The sequence below is a fragment of the Engystomops pustulosus genome, chromosome 1 (genome assembly GCF_040894005.1).
Source record: "Engystomops pustulosus chromosome 1, aEngPut4.maternal, whole genome shotgun sequence".
Classification (NCBI taxonomy): Eukaryota; Metazoa; Chordata; class Amphibia; order Anura; family Leptodactylidae; genus Engystomops; species Engystomops pustulosus.
The window spans coordinates 275,898,112-275,914,125 of NC_092411.1; the positions used below are offsets into that span (position 1 = coordinate 275,898,112).

Genomic DNA, 16,014 nt, shown 5'->3' on the forward strand with positions numbered 1-16,014 from the left:
AAATGACATTATAACTAGAGATGAGCGAGCACTAAAATGCTCGGGTACTCGTTATTCGAGATGAACTTTTCCCGATGCTCGAGTGCTCATTTCGAATAACGAGCCCCATTGTAGTCAATGGGAGACTCAAGTACGCTAATACTCGAACGAGCATCAGGCTCGGACGAGTATGCTCGCTCATCTCTAATTATAACATAACATTATAGGTAATGATAGCTGCGCTCTTGGCAACACCACTAAAATTAGCATGCCTTCCAGACTATAACAAACCTTGTAGATAGACAAGTCGCCTGTAACCAAAAATTGCACACTCAGTACACAAGAACCACACCCACAGCTCCACTTGCCGCCAACCTCCTAGCTGAGTGGCGAAGAGGTTGGCCCTAGACCAACCATTGGAGACTATAACACCCTACTCCCCAACAAACGCATGAGCGTTCCCTATACATAACAACTCATTGAAGGGCGGGTGAAAAAATTTTCTGGCCACAATGAGGCTTGCCCTTCCTGCCAGCCCTAAAAAACTCACTACCCCCATTTTAAAACCCCCTATCAACTTAGATTGCATTCTCCTCCCCCAAATTAACTCAAACCCAAGTCTATAGCCCCCTCCCAGTCCAGATAGTCATGCCCGCTCTCCGTCCACCTGCAGCAGGCTTCATGCTCACATCCTCAAACTAGAGAGACGGTAGTCAATGTGAATGATAGATGACCGGTCTTAGTGCTAGGTGTGCCCATGCCCCACCGGCAGTTTAGGTGGATACATACAATGAATGGTCATGAGGGAGGATCTGGGGGTGCCATAGTAGTCACATGGGGTGGGCACAATGGATATCGATTTTGTAATTCTCATCCCAGAATAACTTGAATAAGTCATATAACGTTTCCCCATTGATCCACAGCCAAGACTCAGAAGTTAGAAGGTTAGACCCTTCCCTGCGTGAAAGGTCAATGAGTCTCAGATCCATAGAAAAGCAAGTGATTCTGTGGATCTTGGACGTGTTATTATTACTCTATGAGTGATATCTGGAGCAGCAGAGTTGTGCACCACACACTGACTCCTCTCCCTCTCACTGAGCTTTAGTGCTGCTCCTTTAAGACAGACACAGTCACGGGACCAGGGGGCAGAGGGCACATCCGTCTCGCACGGAGAACTCTATAGGATCTCCCTGAAGTTCTACAACTTTATGTGGATATTTTTTAATACGGGAATCGCAGGAAAGTACAATTGTGCTTTGCCCTGAAGTAACCGCAGGAGGCTTCGGACCAGGTACTATATAAACCGCCCCTTTAACTTCCACTGCATGTGTTACTGTCACCCTGACCTCTCAGAGTAACCCTTCATTCTCCACCCTGGCTGTAACACAGGATAAATATTCTAGGAAAGTTTTATACTCATAGGATGTGTAAGCTGAGGTCCTGGGAGGACAGATATAGTAGTTATATTCTTGTACATAGGGGGCAGTATTATAGTAGTTATATTCTTGTACATAGGGGGCAGTATTATAGTAGTTATATTCTTGTACATAGGGGGCAGTATTGAAGTAGTTATATTCCTGTACATAGGGGGCAGTATTATAGTAGTTATATTCTTGTACATAGGGGGCAGTATTATCGTAGTTATATTCTTGTACATAGGGGGCAGTATTATAGTAGTTATATTCTTGTACATAGGGGGCAGTATTATAGTAGTTATATTCCTGTACATAGGGGGCAGTATTATAGTAGTTATATTCTTGTACATAGGGGGCAGTATTATAGTAGTTATATTCCTGTACATAGGGGGCAGTATTATAGTAGTTATATTCTTGTACATAGGGGGCAGTATTATAGTAGTTATATTCTTGTACATAGGGGGCAGTATTATAGTAGTTATATTCCTGTACATAGGGGCAGTATTATAGTAGTTATATTCTTGTACATAGGGGGCAGTATTATAGTAGTTATATTCTTGTACATAGGGGGTAGTATTATAGTAGTTATATTCTTGTACATAGGGGGCAGTATTATAGTAGTTATATTCCTGTACATAGTGGCCAGTATTATAGTAGTTATATTCCTGTACATAGGGGGCAGTATTATAGTAGTTATATTCTTGTACATAGGGGGCAGTATTATAGTAGTTATATTCCTGTACATAGGGGCAGTATTATAGTAGTTATATTCTTGTACATAGGGGGCAGTATTATAGTAGTTATATTCTTGTACATAGGGGGCAGTATTATAGTAGTTATATTCCTGTACATAGGGGCAGTATTATAGTAGTTATATTCCTGTACATAGGGGGCAGTATTATAGTAGTTATATTCCTGTACATAGGGGCAGTATTATAGTAGTTATATTCTGGTACATAGGGGGCAGTATTATAGTAGTTATATTCTTGTACATAGGGGGCAGTATTATAGTAGTTATATTCCTGTACATAGGGGGCAGTATTATAGTAGTTATATTCTTGTACATAGGGGGCAGTATTATAGTAGTTATATTCCTGTACATAGGGGGCAGTATTATAGTAGTTATATTCTTGTACATAGGGGGCAGTATTATAGTAGTTATATTCTTGTACATAGGGGGCAGTATTATAGTAGTTATATTCCTGTACATAGTGGCCAGTATTATAGTAGTTATATTCCTGTACATAGGGGGCAGTATTATAGTAGTTATATTTTTGTACATAGGGAGCAGTATTATAGTAGTTATATTCTTGTACATAGGGGGCAGTATTATAGTAGTTATATTCTTGTACATAGGGGGCAGTATTATAGTAGTTATATTCTTGTACATAGGGGGCAGTATTATAGTAGTTATATTCCTGTACATAGGGGGCAGTATTATAGTAGTTATATTCTTGTACATAGGGGGCAGTATTATAGTAGTTATATTCTTGTACATAGGGGGCAGTATTATAGTAGTTATATTCCTGTACATAGTGGCCAGTATTATAGTAGTTATATTCCTGTACATAGGGGCAGTATTATAGTAGTTATATTCTTGTACATAGGGGGCAGTATTATAGTAGTTATATTCTTGTACATAGGGGGTAGTTTTATAGTAGTTATATTCTTGTACATAGGGGGCAGTATTATAGTAGTTATATTCCTGTACATAGTGGCCAGTATTATAGTAGTTATATTCCTGTACATAGGGGGCAGTATTATAGTAGTTATATTCTTGTACATAGGGGGCAGTATTATAGTAGTTATATTCTTGTACATAGGGGGCAGTATTATAGTAGTTATATTCCTGTACATAGGGGCAGTATTATAGTAGTTATATTCTGGTACATAGGGGGCAGTATTATAGTAGTTATATTCTTGTACATAGGGGGCAGTATTATAGTAGTTATATTCCTGTACATAGGAGGCAGTATTATAGTAGTTATATTCTTGTACATAGGGGGCAGTATTATAGTAGTTATATTCCTGTACATAGGGGCAGTATTATAGTAGTTATATTCTGGTACATAGGGGGCAGTATTATAGTAGTTATATTCTTGTACATAGGGGGCAGTATTATAGTAGTTATATTCTTGTACATAGGGGGCAGTATTATAGTAGTTATATTCTTGTACATAGGGGGCAGTATTATAGTAGTTATATTCCTGTACATAGTGGCCAGTATTATAGTAGTTATATTCCTGTACATAGGGGGCAGTATTATAGTAGTTATATTTTTGTACATAGGGAGCAGTATTATAGTAGTTATATTCCTGTACATAGGGGCAGTATTATAGTAGTTATATTCTGGTACATAGGGGGCAGTATTATAGTAGTTATATTCTTGTACATAGGGGGCAGTATTATAGTAGTTATATTCCTGTACATAGGAGGCAGTATTATAGTAGTTATATTCTTGTACATAGGGGGCAGTATTATAGTAGTTATATTCCTGTACATAGGGGGCAGTATTATAGTAGTTATATTCTTGTACATAGGGGGCAGTATTATAGTAGTTATATTCTTGTACATAGGGGGCAGTATTATAGTAGTTATATTCCTGTACATAGTGGCCAGTATTATAGTAGTTATATTCCTGTACATAGGGGGCAGTATTATAGTAGTTATATTTTTGTACATAGGGAGCAGTATTATAGTAGTTATATTCTTGTGCATAGGGGGTAGTATTATAGTAGTTATATTCTTGTACATAGGGGGCAGTATTATAGTAGTTATATTTTTGTACATAGGGAGCAGTATTATAGTAGTTATATTCTTGTACATAGAGGGTAGTATTATAGTAGTTATATTCTTGTACATAGGGGGTAGTATTATAGTAGTTATATTCTTGTACATAGGGGGCAGTATTATAGTAGTTATATTCTTGTACATAGGGGCAGTATTATAGTAGTTATATGCTTGTACATAGGGGCAGTATTATAGTAGTTATATTCTTGTACATAGGGGCAGTATTATAGTAGTTATATTCCTGTACATAGGGAGCAGCATTATAGTAGTTATATTTTTTTACATAGGGAGCAGTATTATAGTAGTTATATTCTTGTACATAGGGGGTAGTATTATAGTAGTTATATTCTTGTACATAGGGGGCAGTATTATAATAGTTATATTCTTGTACATTGGGGGCTGTATTATAGTAGTTATATTCCTGTACATAGGGGGCAGTATTATAGTAGTTATATTCTTGTACATAGGGGGCAGTATCATAGTAGTTATATTCTTGTACATAGGGGGCAGTATCATAGTAGTTATATTCTTGTACATAGGGGCAGTATTATAGTAGTTATATACTTGTACATAGGAGTCAGTATTATAGTAGTTATATTCTTGTACATCGGAGGCAGTATTATAGTAGTTATATTCCTGTACATAGGGGGCAGTATTATAGTATTTATATTCTTGTACATAGAGGGCAGTATTATAGTCGTTATATTCCTGTACATAGGGGCAGTATTATAGAAGTTATATTCTTGTACATAGTGGCCAGTATTATAGTAGTTATATTCTTGTACATAGGGGGCAGTATTATAGTAGTTATATTCTTGTATATAGGAGGCATTATTATAGTAGTTATATTCTTGTACATAGGGGGCAGTATTATAGTAGTTATATTCTTGTACATAGGGGGCAGTATTATAGTAGTTATATTCTTGTACATAGGGGGCAGTATTATAGTAGTTATATTCTTGTACATAGGGGCAGTATTATAGTAGTTATATTCTTGTACATAGGGGGCAGTATTATAGTAGTTATATTCTTGTACATAGGGGGCAGTATTATAGTAGTTATATTCTTGTACATAGGGGGCAGTATTATAGTAGTTATATTCTTGTACATAGGGGCAGTATTATAGTAGTTATATTCTTGTACATAGGGGCAGTATTATAGTAGTTATATTCCTGTACATAGGGGCAGTATTATAGTAGTTATATTCCTGTACATAGGGGGCAGTATTATAGTTGTTATATTCTTGTACATAGGGGGCAGTATTATAGTAGTTATATTCCTGTACATAGGGGGCAGTATTATAGTAGTTATATTCCTGTACATAGGGGGCAGTATTATAGTAGTTATATTCTTGTACATAGGGGGCAGTATTATAGTAGTTATTTTCTTGTACATAGGGTGCAGTATTATAGTAGTTATATTCTTGTACATAGGGGCAGTATTATAGTAGTTATATGCTTGTACATAGGGGGCAGTATTATAGTAGTTATATTCTTGTACATAGGGGCAGTATTATAGTAGTTATATTCCTGTACATAGGGGGCAGTATTATAGTAGTTATATTCTTGTACATAGGGGGCAGTATTATAGTAGTTATATTCCTGTACATAGGGGGCAGTATTATAGTAGTTATATTCTTGTACATAGGGGGCAGTATTATAGTAGTTATATTCTTGTACATAGTGGGCAGTATTAGAGTAGTTATATTCTTGTACATAGGGGGCAGTATTATAGTAGTTATATTCTTGTACATAGGGGGCAGTATTATAGTAGTTATATTCTTGTACATAGGGGGCGGTATTATAGTAGTTATATTCTTGTACATAGGGGGCAGTATTATAGTAGTTATATTCCTGTACAGAGGGGGCAGTATTATAGTAGTTATATTCTTGTACATAGAGGGCAGTATTATAGTAGTTTTATTCATGTACAGAGGGGGCAGTATTATATCAGTAGTATTGTTATTTTTTGTGTTTTTATTGGTTTCTAAAAGTTATAATGACTCCCTCCACAGGTTAAAGTATGCAGTACACTAGCACACGTGGAGGTGTGGTGGGTGTGGATTTTGAAGGAGTACTATTTGCTGGTTTTGCAGCTGATGGAGGCCTGTTTATGCCGGAGCACATTCCCAAACTGAACAATGTAACACTGACAACATGGAGATCTCTCTCCTACAAAGACTTAGTGAAGGAAGTATGCGCTCTCTTTATCCCCCCTGAAGCTATTCCTAGAAGTGATCTCAATGGTAAGTTATATATAGTCATACACCTGCCTCCTGCGGGGAGGTGGGGGAAGTACTCATTTATATTCATAATAACAGTCTGGCAGTTTCAGGCCTTTATGTACCAATAATATTTGTATATTTTAGGTCTGATAGACAAAGCCTTAGGTCGCTTTAGGCACAAGGATGTTGTGCCAGTGTCTAGGCTGAAAAGTGATCTCAGTGTCTTGGAGATGTGGCACGGAGCTACTCACGCCTTTAAGGATCTTGCGATGTCATGTGTGGGGCAGTTTTTGGATTACTTCTTGAAAAAGAACAACAGACATGTGAATATCTTGGTTGGTAAGTTCCTATGGTTCTGAAGAATTAGGCATACAAAGGTATATTTATTAGGGGGCTTCTGCACCAAAATATGTGAGAAATGATAGCTTATTGCCAGAGGGTGTGGAAGGGTGTGAAGGTGGGGGAGTCGGGCAGCCAGGGGTGGGCTCCGCTGGCTTTTCGTATGAGTTGCTGGCGCACAAGTGTTGGCATATGATAAATAACCCAGGGCAATTTTTTAATACTAAACCACCCAGAGGGCCACCCATGGAGCAGCTGTTTATTTTCCCAGATCGCCCTTTAGCGAGTCCCTATGTCCCCTCAATTATAATAAAAAACCTTTATACTTACCTCATACTGAAGCTCCCCATGCCTGTGCAGTCGCATAGTGAAGCCAGAGTGGTTTCCCTTCTTGGTAGAGGCACTAGCTTTGTGGTTGCTCTTCTTGGTAGAGTCATGTCGTAGAAGTCATGTCGTGATGTCGAAGAAGTTCACTAGAAGATACACAAACACATCAGATGGTCTTCATTGATTTCCGTCTTGTATTTGTGAATTGAAGGCAGTAAAAGGCTTTATAGCACATATGAAAGGGCTTTCCTTTAATACTATTATCTTATTCTTTGCTACAGAGAATATACACTCACCGGCCACTTTATTAGGTAGACCATGCTAGTAACGGGTTGGACCCCCTTTTGCCTTCAGAATTGCCTCAATTCTTCGTGGCTGGAAGCATTCCTCAGAGATTTTGGTCCATATTGACATGATGGCATCACACAGTTGCCGGAGATTTGTCGGCTGCACATCCATGATGCGAATCTCCCGTTCCACCACATCCCAAAGATGCTCTATTGGATTGAGATCTGGTGACTGTGGAGGCCATTTGTGTCCAGTGACCTCATTGTCATGTTCAAGAAACCAGTCTGAGATGATTCCAGCTTTATGACATGGCGCATTATCCTGCTGAAAGTAGCCATCAGATGTTACAGGGTACATTGTGCTCATAAAGGGATGGACATGGTCAGCAACAATACTCAGGTAGGCTGTGGCGTTGTACCAAGGGGCCCAAAGAGTGCCAAGAAAATATCCCCCACACCATGACACCACCACCACCAGCCTGAACCGTTGATACAAGGCAGGATGGATCCATGCTTTCATGTTGTTGACGCCAAATTCTGACCCTACCATCCGAATGTCGCAGCAGAAATCGAGACTCATCAGACCAGGCAACGTTTTTCCAATCTTCTACTGTCCAATTTCGATGAGCTTGTGCAAATTGTAGCCTCAGTTTCCTGTTCTTAGCTGAAAGGAGTGGCAGCCGGTGTGGTCTTCTGCTGCTGTAGCCCATCTGCCTCAAAGTTGGACGTACTGTGCGTTCAGAGATGCTCTTCTGCCTACCTTGGTTGTAACGGGTAACGATTGTAACGATTTGAGTCACTGTTGCCTTTCTATCAGCTCAAACCAGTCTGCCCATTCTCCTCTGACCTCTGGCATCAACAAGGCATTTCCGCCCACAGAACTGCCGCTCACTGAATGTTTTTTCTTTTTCGGAATATTCTCTGTAAACCCTAGAGATGGTTGTGCGTGAAAATCCCAGTAGATCAGCAGTTTCTGAAATACTCAGACCAGCCCTTATGGCACCAACAACCATGCCACGTTCAAAGGCACTCAAATCACCTTTCTTCCCCATACTGATGCTCAGTTTGAACTGCAGGAGATTGTCTTGACCATGTCTACATGCCTAAATGCACTGAGTTGCCGCCATGTGATTGGCTGATTAGAAATTAAGTGTTAACGAGCAGTTGGACAGGTGTACCTAATAAAGTGGCCGATGCGTGTATATTGTATGTGAATATATTATGGAATAAATGTAGTAAACATATTATCACCTTTCAGGAACATCTGGAGACACGGGAAGTGCTGCTATAGAAAGCGTGCGAGGAATCCCGAATATTGATATCACCGTCTTGTTACCGCATGGCCGTTGTACGGAAATCCAAGAGAGACAGATGACGACAGTCATTGAGGACAACGTACACGTGTATGCTGGTCGGTATTTTGTAAGAAGAATCTTTGAGAATCATTTCTTTAAAGTGAACCTGTGATCAGGAATGACACTTTTTAGATAGTGACAGGTTCCAATAACCTCTGCAATGATAAGTTTAAAAATGCCTTTGTCTGCAGTCTGAATAGCTTCCGTACTTTATAAAAATATATTAGAGATATCCTGGCTCCTTGCCAGCACCATTCAGTAAGTACCAGGGAGAGGCAGCTCCAACGGCTCCTCGATTCTGCTGACATCTCTAGCTGACGGGGGGGGAGTAAGCAGGTGATTGGAGGAGGCAGGGGAATGAGTGAGGAGGAGGGAAAGATGAATCAAGGAGATGGGGGTTGTTGGAGCTGCCCCCTCCCTCGTGACTTGCTGGCAGTTAGCAATGTTACTTCACATTACCTTGCTCCTGGCCAGCAGCATGTGGTGAGTCCTGGTAGGGCAGCTCCAGCAGCCTGTGTCTCAGTCTCCTCTCTTCCACACTCATACAGCTCTCTCCACCCACTACTCTTCATGTCATGTGCATTGAGCAGGCAGGGGAGGAGGGGGAGGGGATGCATGAGAAGACTGAAACTAAGGCACACAGGCTACAGATGCCTCCCCCTCCCCACTGGGACTCACCACACGCCGCTGGCAGGGAGCCAAGTTATGTGAAATAAACTTTTATAAATTACTGAAATTAAGTGCTGACATTTTTAAAATAAGCATAGCACAGGGTATTGGAACCTGTCACCAGCTAAAAATGACATTACTGCTGACAGGTTCACTTTAAATTTATTTATAACCCAATCTGCCAGATGTAGGCACTGAGGTTACACCATGGCACTGGATTCTACAGTATACACGTCTATGACGTTACTCTGCTTTATATAAGCCTTGTATGGTTCTAGAAATATTGGGGGGCAATGTTACTAAACTCCAGTGACTACAATAGGAGACACTCTGCCCTTGTTTTTCTGGGTGAGCACAGATTCTCCAATTATGTATAAGGAGACATCATCAGCGGTAGTCAAATATTCCACTGGAGGTTTACAGGTATAAAGAGACAAGTTTTTGTATGTACATGAAGTACTAAGGCCACGTTCGTGTCAGATTGTTCCATCAATTTTATTTTTATGATTTTTTTGCATAGTGGATGGAACATCAGATGAGCTGGATGAACCCATCAAAAAGCTCTTCGGTGACACTGAATTTGTTAAGAGACATAATCTGATGAGTACAAACTCTGTTAACTGGGCACGAGTGATGGTGCAGATTGCCCACTTCTTCTATGGATATTTCCAGTGTGCTCCATCGCAGGACAATGAACTGCTGCCTCCTGTGGAAATAGTGGTACCAACAGGTGGAGCTGGGAACATTACAGGTAAGTCATTTTGTAGTCTAATAGTTTACAGTACCTGCATTGCCCTGATCCTGAGTTACATCCTGTAGATATTTTATTATATATAAAAATGCAAAACATTAGAATCTTAAGCATCAAGCCATAACTTCTGGCCGAATAAAACAAAAGAACAATAATATGAACTAAAAGAGACTTACAAAAATCTCCTGGCCCAGCCACACATTCAGCATGAAAACAAACAAAACCTTCACCCAGTCCCACCACTTAATTTTTTATTTTTTTTCCAATAAATAACTAAACAATACAGAGCAAAAAAAAACCATAAACAGGAAATAAAAACATTAAATATAACTAACTAAATCCCACGCCCATCACCCTCCCACCCAGACACTGGTCTAACGTCCAAAGTTCTCATTTTATAGTCCAGACCAGTGCCCAGGATCATATTGTCCAAATCATTTCCACCCCCCTCCCAACCTAATCCCTACACCCCAAAACCAACCAACCTATATACAAAATGATATATAACTACATATAACTTAGATTACAGAAGATACTATACATATCATTAGCAAATCCAAACCACATAAAGCCCAGATTCGGCGCCTGCAAGCCCAACATCACTACATGCTCAGAACACAAAACAAAAATCTACTGTGCAGCTTCAGCCCAACACCAGGAGCGGAGATGACAGACTAAGGGACACTAAAGGAGAACCCCCTCCAAAGGAGAGAGGCCCTCCCCGTGCCCAGCCTCTCATACTCCAGAGAGCGCACCTTCACCAGGTCACCCAGAATGTTCCTAACCACCTCATACACCGGGAGGATTTTATGCTGCGTCGATACTAAGCACCGTGCGTTCCACATTTAGTACATGACCACTAGACTACCACCCAGGACTCTAAATGCTCCATAAGCCCACTCGGCATACCAAAGGCCGGTCAACCCTGGCCAATGGATGGAAGCGCCCACCCGGTTGTACACCTCTGTGTTAAAGGGGCACTGAAGCAGGAAGTGGTCCATGCTCTCCGGTAGGCCACCGCAATTCTAGTTTCAACCTATTTTCCCATAACAGTTGGAAGAGCAGACTGTAGTCCAGAGGGGTTCCGGCAAGATGCATACACTGCCCAGGTATATCAGCAGCGGAAGTAGGTAAGTTTTAATCAGGTTAACCCTGTCCCTGAGGGTCAAAGACCAACCCTTCCACTGGTCCACCCTCTGAGCAGAGATCTCAAGCCTGCTGTCCCAGTTTTGCATGGGATAATCCCCCTGGCCAAATTCGATGCCGAGAAGTTTGCAGAGTCTTGGGGCCCTGGAAGAGTGTCCGGGAGATCAAAGCCTGGACCTCCCTCTTCCAGCCAGAGACTCTCAGACTTATCCCGGTTGATCTTGGACCCAGAAGCCTCTGAGTATCAGTCAACCTCTGACATCACCCATTGCGCCTCCCCTCCTGAGGATACAAAAACGGTGACATCATTGGCTTACGCTACCACTCTAAAAGTGACTTCCAGTGCCGACTGATCCATCCTGACTCCCACCAACACCCCACGATCAACCCTCCTAAGGAATGGGTCCATCGCGAACAAATACAACAGTGGGCTCAGGGGACAACCTTGGCGACCACCAGACCCAACCTCAAAAGAGCGGCCAATCCAACCACAAGCAGGAAACTCTATACCCCTGCATACAAAACCATACCTCAGAAGTTTTGTATGCCATACCTCAGAAGGACAGACCAGAGGTACTTGTGGTTAACCAGATCAAACGCTGATCCAAGGACAGCAAGTACCCCTTCCAAAGACCAGCCCTGCCCTGCTCCACTGCCTCCCAGACACAAAGCACAGCACTAAATGTACTGCGGCCTGGAACAGAGCAATTCTGCAGCAGACGATTAAACAGCACCTTTTCATTGAGAAGCGCTATGGGCTGCCAGTTCTCAATATGAGATTGGCCCTTACCCTTTGACAGGATGATCAGGGAAGACCTCCTCATTGGCTTCGGCAGAGTACCCGAGGAAAGACACTCATTGAATACCTTAGTCAAGAGAGGAACCAAGGCGTCCTTAAAGGTCTTATAAAACTCGGATGTTAAGCCATCCGGACCTGGTGATTGGACGAACCCTTCAATCGCCCGGCTGACTTCCTCTGTCAAAACATCAAGGGAGGGGTCTACTCCTGGCTCACGGACAGGAAAGCAGACATCACATCCCGATCTAGATCCTTCCTGCCCAAAAGGTGTGAGTAGAAGGATCGGACGACCTCCAGGATCCCCGATCTGGATCTTTTCAGGAAACCCATGCTGTCAACCAATCCTGTGACAACTTTACCACTCACAGAAATCTTGCAGTTTCTGTAAGGGTCGGCCGACCGGAATTTCCTGTAATCCTTCTCAAAAACCAAAGATGCGAGTCTTTCGTACTGACACCTCTTCAGCAAAGATTTCACTCTGGAGATGTCCTCACGACTACCTCCAGTCGAGATGCTCGAGTTTCCTCCTCAGGCCCTGATACAGGCGGTACTGGTCCAGGCGCTCCTGAGGCTAGAGAGCTGGCGGAAGAATCTCAACACCCTTTTATTGAACATCTCCCACTACTCTGACTTACTGCTACAAAGCACAACTATCAAAAAGAGTGGACCTGTACCAGGAATGCCATACAAGGACAAGTGCCATAGAATGACAGGGCACAAATCAATTTACAACCATCTGTTTATAGAACAGACACTACCAATATAGAAAAAGAATTGAGCACTAATGGTAACAATAAAAACAGAATGTTTATTTAGTACAATTAAAATAAGAACATATCAAGAAAAAGTTATCACGTAGCAACGTTTGCCTCCTGATCACCTTTTCTTCATATGTTCTAATTTTAATTGTACTAAATAAACATTCTGTTTTTACTGTCACCATTAGTGCTCAATTCTTTTTCTATATTGGTAGTTACTGCTACCGATCCCTCCACAAGAAGGCTGAAGGGATGCGGGCGACTGAGTTACCTGAATGCCTCAACTTCACCATGAAGGTCCAGGCCCCTGACCACATATCATACTCGTCCCAATTTCTCTCGGGTACTCCCAACACCTCTCCATAGCGATTCATCCAGGTCATTATATCAAAACAAGAAAGTGATTTGTTACGGGTAAGAATTGTTACTTTCTTGACTTCAGTCTGGCAGGACACTGCTTGCACAGCAAAGTCCCGCCACTCGGGCTTGTTGTATCTCAGCTCATAGTTGGACCAGAAGAGATCAAGCCCCTCAAACTCGGCATGTACCATGTCATGTCAGCTGTCTTGAAGTCCATCTTCAGTAGCAGCTCAACTACCCGTGCCTGAGGGGGACACACGTCACTGCCACGCCACCGAAGACAGACCACATTCCTACAGTTAGCACTTTGCTCTCGGAAGGCAGACAGGCCGTGCCTCTCTATCCAAAACGACAAATCAACCTCCTGCCCCACTACATTGATTGTCCTTTCATCCTTCTGTAAGGCCTGTAGGAGGCGCCATTGCAAAAAGCCATCCCCAGAGCCCAGAAACAAGGATTACGGGACCCCACTTCCCCCAGCAGCAACACTGGCATAGCTCTTAACAGGGGACACCGCTGGGGGAGCAACCGGGCCAACCCCTGTGCCCACCTCTACACAACACTCAGCCGTGCCACCTGTACCACCAGTCACTCCTTCACTCAGTCCCAAAGCTGTTAATGGTTTTGCTACACTCACTCCACTCACATTAGCCACCACAACATTATTCACATCACTCACACTGGCTGGACCAGCACCAACATTGGCAGACATGACCACCTCCTCATCTTCAGGCACAAGGGATGGGGGTCCCCCTGCAGAGCATTGTCCAGAAGGGACCCCAACTCTTGTCACACTTGTGCCCTCCGCATCCGTATTCTGCTGGCATAGTACATTATTTCTTCTCTCTCAGCGGGGTGTATTGCACAGAAGATGGGTCTGCCTATCCAGCTGGTGGCTGTAGTGAATAGTAATGACATAATTCACCGTACGGTACAGAAAGGTGACTTCTCCCTGGGGAATACTGAGAGGACATTGGCCTCTGCAATGGATATTCAGGTAACGATGACTAGAAATTTAACATCTATCTTCCTTTTACACTGAGCTCTAAACTATGTCATACTAATTATTTTGTATACTATGATCCCACACTTTCACATCAAGGAACCCTACAACATGGAGCGGATACTGTGGCTTGCTGCAGATTCTGACAGCTTAAAAATTAAAGAACTTATGAATGAATTTAATGAGAAGAAAGGGCTCAATTTACCTCCGGAGCTGCACATCCAGGTTGTATTTATCACCATTGTTGTATAGTTTGCTCTAATGCTCCCTCTAGTGGTGACAACAGGAAACCAGAATTATAAAAGAATAAAAACAGTAGTAGGATAATCCTGTGATCCTCTCTCCTCCAGCTCCTTCAAATGATGAAATCCTGCTCAGTCACAGATGACGACATCCTTCAGACCATACGCCGGTGCTGGGAGGAGAACCGGTGTCTGCTGTGTCCTCATTCTGCCGTTGCTGCTTTTTACCATTACCGCCAGTTTGACCTCAACCAAAACTTGTAAGTAGAGATTTGTTATGTAGAGTTACTATATTTAGATTTTTTTCACATTATTTTTTGAAACGTTTTCACAGTTTTTTTCTATAGATATTGGCCAGCACCATCTGTAAGGTCATAACATGATTAATTTCCCCAGGCCCAGATGTTGCTTGGCACCGGCATCAGCAGCTAAATTTCAGGACGTCACTCTCCGAGCCGGTCTTATACCAGAGGTACCACCAGAGATAGAAGCCTTGATGAAGAAGGAAACTCGGTGCACCTACCTCAAAAAGCAAGACAACTGGGAGAGAGTACTAAGGGAGAAGCTGGAAGCCATTGATCAGAAGAGAAAGGGAAATATATAAAAAGATGGGTTTCTGATGACTGATTATAAGATGTGATCGGATCAAGGATTTCCAAGACAAAAATATTGATGACCCATCAGTGAAGGGTCCAACACCTAAAATTCTCCCCTGCTCCAAGAAACTTTACAGAATTTGGATAGTCTCTGTGTTCTCTTTACTACTGACCTATCACAGCGCCACACATTGCATAGTGGCTGTGCTTGGTATTGCAGAACAGCAACATTCACCTAAATGAGACATGAGATTTACAACATGCCCCCATTAGATGTGATGTATCACAGCTGCTCATGGGTTCTGACAATGACAACCCAATCAAAAAATATTTAATCAATACAGGCGGTCCCCTAATTAAGGACACCCGACTTACAGACAACACATAGTTACAGACGGACACCTCTGCCCACTGTGACCTCTGGTGAAGCTCTCTGGATGTTACTATAGTCCCAGACTGCAATGATCAGCTGTAAGGTGTCTGTAATGAAGCTTTATTGACAATCCTTGGTCCCATTACAGCAAATATTTTTAATCTCCAATTGTCACTGGGGCAAAAAAAAAAATTTGTCTGGAACTACAAGTATAAAATATACAGTTTCGACTTGCATACAAATTCAACTTAAGAACAAACCTATGGACCCTATCTTGTACGTACCCTGGGGACTGCCTGTATTTTAGTGCCATGAAAATCCACTTAATTAAAAAAGTGTTTACACCTTCTACTTATCAGAATCTAATTTCTTGAACAATCTGGATCAATCTGTTTCATTGATATATAGTTCCAAAACCCCTACATCAGTTAGCTTTTTTTGATTCAGGATTGAATTCTGAATTCTGCCACCACTAGAGGGAGCCCTAGAGCTTACTGAATACTATTAAACCCAATTGATTTAAATATGTAACAAGTAAGCTTCCTCTAGTGGTAGATGTAGGGACATACGTATACGTAACAGAATTCTGTTTTAGGAAAGC

At 41.8% G+C, this 16,014-nt stretch overlaps 1 protein-coding gene across 5 annotated transcripts in view; it reads left to right on the forward strand.

The window, feature by feature from the left end:
* The window catches only part of THNSL2 (threonine synthase like 2), a 51,933-nt gene extending 36,165 nt beyond the window's left edge, over positions 1 to 15,768 (forward strand). For 3 of the 5 annotated variants that reach the window (XM_072126292.1, XM_072126293.1, XM_072126291.1), the window contains 8 exons: positions 6,199 to 6,429; positions 6,553 to 6,747; positions 8,620 to 8,772; positions 9,906 to 10,136; positions 14,051 to 14,196; positions 14,302 to 14,427; positions 14,553 to 14,704; positions 14,841 to 15,768. In XM_072126292.1, coding sequence (XP_071982393.1) covers positions 6,207 to 6,429; positions 6,553 to 6,747; positions 8,620 to 8,772; positions 9,906 to 10,136; positions 14,051 to 14,196; positions 14,302 to 14,427; positions 14,553 to 14,704; positions 14,841 to 15,048 — 1,434 coding nt within the window. In that variant the 5' untranslated portion in view covers positions 6,199 to 6,206 and the 3' untranslated portion in view covers positions 15,049 to 15,768. Of the gene's footprint in view, positions 1 to 1,124; positions 1,271 to 6,198; positions 6,430 to 6,552; positions 6,748 to 8,619; positions 8,773 to 9,905; positions 10,137 to 14,050; positions 14,197 to 14,301; positions 14,428 to 14,552; positions 14,705 to 14,840 lie in introns of those variants that run through there. The other 2 variants (XM_072126290.1, XM_072126294.1) reach the window with 2 other exon arrangements.
* The last annotated feature ends 246 nt before the right edge of the window (positions 15,769 to 16,014 follow it).